We start from the raw sequence: 4,359 nt of genomic DNA, 5'->3' as shown, positions 1-4,359 counted from the left end.
TTGTGGTATGACCTTAAAAAGGCCGTTCATGCTTGAAAACCCTCTAATGTAACTGAATAAGGACAATTCTGCAAAGATAAGTGGACCAAAATTCCTCCAGGACGCTGTAAAAGCCTCATTGCATGTTCTTGCAAACGCTTGGTTGCAGTTGTTGCTGCTAAGGGTGGCCCAACCAGTTATTAGGTTTAGGGGGCAATCACTTTTTCACACAGGGCCATGATGGTTAGGATTTTTTTTCACCTTTAATAATAAACACCTTCATTTACAAACTGCATTTTGTGTTTACTTGTGTTGTCCTTGACTATTGTTTAAATTGGTTTGATGTTCCGAAACACTTAAGTGTGACAAACATGCAAAGGAACAGGAAATGAGGAACGGGGCAAACACTACTTCACACCACTGTAGGCCTTAGTGGTCCCCTAATACTGTATCTGAAGTCTCTTATATATAGGCTTAGTTGTCCCCTAATACTGTATCTGAAGTCTCCTTTATATACACCTTAGTGGTCCCCTAATACTGTATCTAAAGTCTCTTTTATATAGACCTTAGTAGTCCCCTAATACCATATCTAAAGTCACTTTCCCAAAATTCAGCCTCGGTGCAAAATGCACAAGAGCCACTTCCACAATGAGCTTTCCTTAGTATGTGCCATTTCTGAGTCTTTAGTTATTGAAGAGGAGAGGGGGGGGTGCAAGGTGGAGGCTGGGGTTGTGACCTTGACCAACTCCCACTTTGCTGGTCTCTCCCTCATGGGTGGGCTTTCATTTTCTCAAAGGCAAAGCAGGATACCCAGGGCTCCGTTTACACCTATCACCATTTCTAGCCACTGGGGGTCAATAGGCAGGCCGGGGGAACGCATATTAATGTTTAAAAAACCTCATAAAGTGAAATGTTCATGCTATGGGACCTTTTTAACATTTATTAGTTACATATTATATGAACGACAAGTTGCTCTTTGACAGATTCATTATAGCCAGAGTTTAACATTTTGCCAGCCAGATGAGACTCCTTGGGAAATGTGTCTCTCAAAACCTAGCGTGCATTGTTGCTCTTGCCATGTTTACATGACAAGAGCACTTTATTTGCTCAGGCTAAAGTAAAATATGCAAGAATGATTGTCCATAGCATGCTCAAGTTCAGTTTGGTGCATGGAAACCTTGGTGGGCATTCACAACTGGACACAGTAACAAGGGCTTTAAACCCTGAATATGAAAAAACATACTTACTGGCAACAATAAACTAACAGCCTGTCGCCAATAGATGCCTTTTTAAAATAATGAAATGTTTATTTCTGCAGTTTGGGGTGAATCATTGTTTGGGATTTAAATCAAGTGTTGGTGGACCTTACAGTATCCTCTTTATGTGCTGTCTTGTTCCCACAGGGTTAAATATTGCCTATCTGAACCCAGCGGCAGTTGGAGCCCATAAGAGCTCCAGCTTAGCAGACCGGCAGAGAGAGTACCTGTTGGACATGATTCCGCCTCGATCCATATCGCAGTCCATCACCGGACAGAAATGAGCCCTGCCCAGCTTCCCTGTTCCTCAGACCCCCCTCCCATCCTGCCAACCCCTCCCCATACTAAAGCACTCCTAGATTGAACCACATCCCCACCCCATACCCCCATCGCATGCAGTGCCTGTCCGTGTGCCTACCTTAAACCAACCCATGAAAACCCACCGGTCGGACAAAGACACTGAAGTTTCAGTGCATCTCAAATGTTATTATAGTAAAAATCTTCTTCGTCAGCGTTGTTTAACAATTATAATTCCCATTATTATCGCTGTTGGTAGCACTATTATTATACCTGCAACTACGATTTTTGCTTCAGTTACGATAACTCATTATGCTTTTTTCTTTTATAAGTGTTTCTCTGCTGTTTTCCTTTACTTTGAGCAGTGACAGTGAATCATTGTAGGGCCACTTTAGGCCATGATCATATAGGAATATTTTTTTCTCAATTCAATTATAAAGCTTAGATGTGACTATTGCTAGTAACAGAAGATCAACAGGGTGCATTCTGGTTGCTATGCAACATAAAGTTTAACAACTTTGAAGCTTTGTTAAAAAGTGTTAGCTCGCTAACTTGGAGTAACAAAGTGGGAAACATGAATGGGAACAGAAACGGGCAGAGCACCCACACATGTATCATCTTGTCAAAAGGGCCGGCTCCGACATGTTCAACCTGGAGTTTGGGGCAGCTTCACCAATTCTGAGGGGACATCCTGCTACCATCAGAGCTTATTCACTGGAAAATAACTGAGAAAAGGTGCAGATGTGTACAAATGAGAATGTTATGGGATCAGAGTTTGGGAAACCTTTTCCTTTGCCCTTGTCAGTTTCGACCATTCCCCATCAAAAGGTCATCGTCATTTCAGATGTCAGCCTCTCCTGCTACAGAGTTTAACAGCTAACATGTGGATTGTAACTGTTACTTGTAGTTGTACTATCAGGGCTGACAAACGCAGCTACGTCCTGACGGCACCTCCAGCGGACCAACAGTTAATATAAACTCCAGCAAGGAGGGGGCTGGCAGGCCGGAGGACTTCATTGACAAACACACCGGGTATTTACAGGAGGATGATGGTGTCCACTTAGAGAGAATCAAGTTGATTTTCCCTCCCATCTCACTACCTGACCCCCCATCCACCTAGTTACCTTTGGTTATCCGGTATGCACAAACTGAACCCGTTTTACCCAGCAGCTCATCTTGGCATCACGCGTTCTTTAAGAGAGTGAAAAATAACTCAAAATCTGAAGGCGGAAGCACATTTTATGCATCCAAACCACAGATTCTGTACCTAGAAACTTAGAAATCTAAGTTCCTTTTCTTGTTATATTTGGGTTTTTAGATTGTTTTCTGATTGTTGAACCCCCTCCCAACCCACCCAACCTTTACTGCTTCTTTTTTTTGTCATTTGTTTGTTTTGCGGCGTCTCCTCATGAAATGGTGGCATACCTGAGAGGTATTAGTCCCCGGAGACGATAATAATCACCATAGCTAAAAAACTGAAACTATTGAAATATCTGTATGGATTATGTATAGATACCTAGCTTCAGAGGGACAAAAAAAACAAAGGATGTGGATTATATCTTTTATGGGAGAGACATGGATCAATCATTGTGTGCATGCTCTGCACACAAGTTGCCTCACTCCAGAGGAGCACTTTGCATATTTCCAATTGGAAAAACATTTTTTTTAAAGAGAAAAAGAATGTTACAATTGAGTGGCTAAGGTCTGGATGCTGGCTGATTGCTGGCCAGAGCGTTAAAGGAGATGCATCAAGGTGTGATTTAAGGTATGATTAATGGTTTTATACTAATTAACTTTGTCAGTGTTGATCTCTGTTAATGTTGGACCTTTAGTCGGTGTCTCAGTTTCCTCAAAATGTCCCACCAATACATAGGATGTGTCACCCTGTCTTAAAGGATAAAAGCGCTTTAGAGCTCTACCCATTTACTTGATCTAGTTTGCTATGTATACTGAACATAATTCTAAATGAAACACTTTTTTTTGAGAGAGAGAGAGACCCTTGTTTTCGGACCCCCTTATACAGTCTAATCAGCATCTTGATTTGCTTTAATGGATTATCTCGGTGCTCGCTAACACAGATTTAGTAAGATTTGTGAACAATATTGAAGATAAATAATTCTTTTGTGTACATAGAAAAAGTCTTAGGTCTTTGCGTTCAACTCAATTTAATGTATACACACAAACTATCCTAATGTACAATTCAAATAACAACTCAGGAGTGGTGGGCTCCCAATTTTGTGGTAGCTCAGGTATTTCAAGCAGTGTTCACTGATCGTGCAGTATTACTGATGGAAGTCGTTTGGGTTTGAGATCTAGGGTTCTGAGCTTAACATCCAACACATTTCAGTCTGATTAGTCGAGTTGTTGACGAAGAGGGTAAAACCCAGCTTACAAACAAGTCTCAAATTGTCAACTGTCTACATAATCATTACATAATTTGGATAAAATACCATGCAAACTGTTTTACGATGACACCTATGGGAAGTCCAATCATTCGAGGCAGGTGTATGAAACTGTCAAAGAGAACATCCAGATGTCTAGGAGAAAATCCAGATTGTTGAAACAAGGTTCATCATTGACATGAGACCGACACTGTTGCAGAGAGTTACAGGTGGCCAACACATGCTCTGGCAGCCATGTTGGATTCCTTCAGTTCTTGATCAACAGCCAATGTGTTTCTAACAAAACATTTATCTCTTAGTTTCTGTGCAGTTAATGTGTGTGAATGGAACCATATGTTTGGTTACATTATGCTCAGTTCATTCTGATCTCACTCTTTAACTTTGAATCCTTTGTTGAGTGTTGTGCAGATTCACTTTGTCAGGAG

The 4,359-nt window shown here is 41.2% G+C and overlaps 1 protein-coding gene across 3 annotated transcripts in view; it reads left to right on the top strand.

Moving 5' to 3' along the window:
* The window catches only part of gatad2b (GATA zinc finger domain containing 2B), a 57,157-nt gene extending 54,094 nt beyond the window's left edge, over positions 1-3,063 (top strand). For all 3 annotated transcript variants that reach the window (XM_034891416.1, XM_034891418.1, XM_034891417.1), the window contains one exon: positions 1,383-3,063. In XM_034891416.1, the coding sequence (XP_034747307.1) occupies positions 1,383-1,519 (137 nt within the window). In that variant the 3' untranslated portion in view covers positions 1,520-3,063. The remainder of the gene's footprint in view (positions 1-1,382) is intronic.
* Positions 3,064-4,359: the final 1,296 nt, after the last annotated feature.

This window comes from Etheostoma cragini, chromosome 14, assembly GCF_013103735.1.
Source record: "Etheostoma cragini isolate CJK2018 chromosome 14, CSU_Ecrag_1.0, whole genome shotgun sequence".
Classification (NCBI taxonomy): domain Eukaryota; kingdom Metazoa; phylum Chordata; class Actinopteri; order Perciformes; family Percidae; genus Etheostoma; species Etheostoma cragini.
The sequence above is the reverse complement of the archived record's forward strand: the minus strand, read 5'-3'. Positions and strand labels throughout refer to the sequence as shown.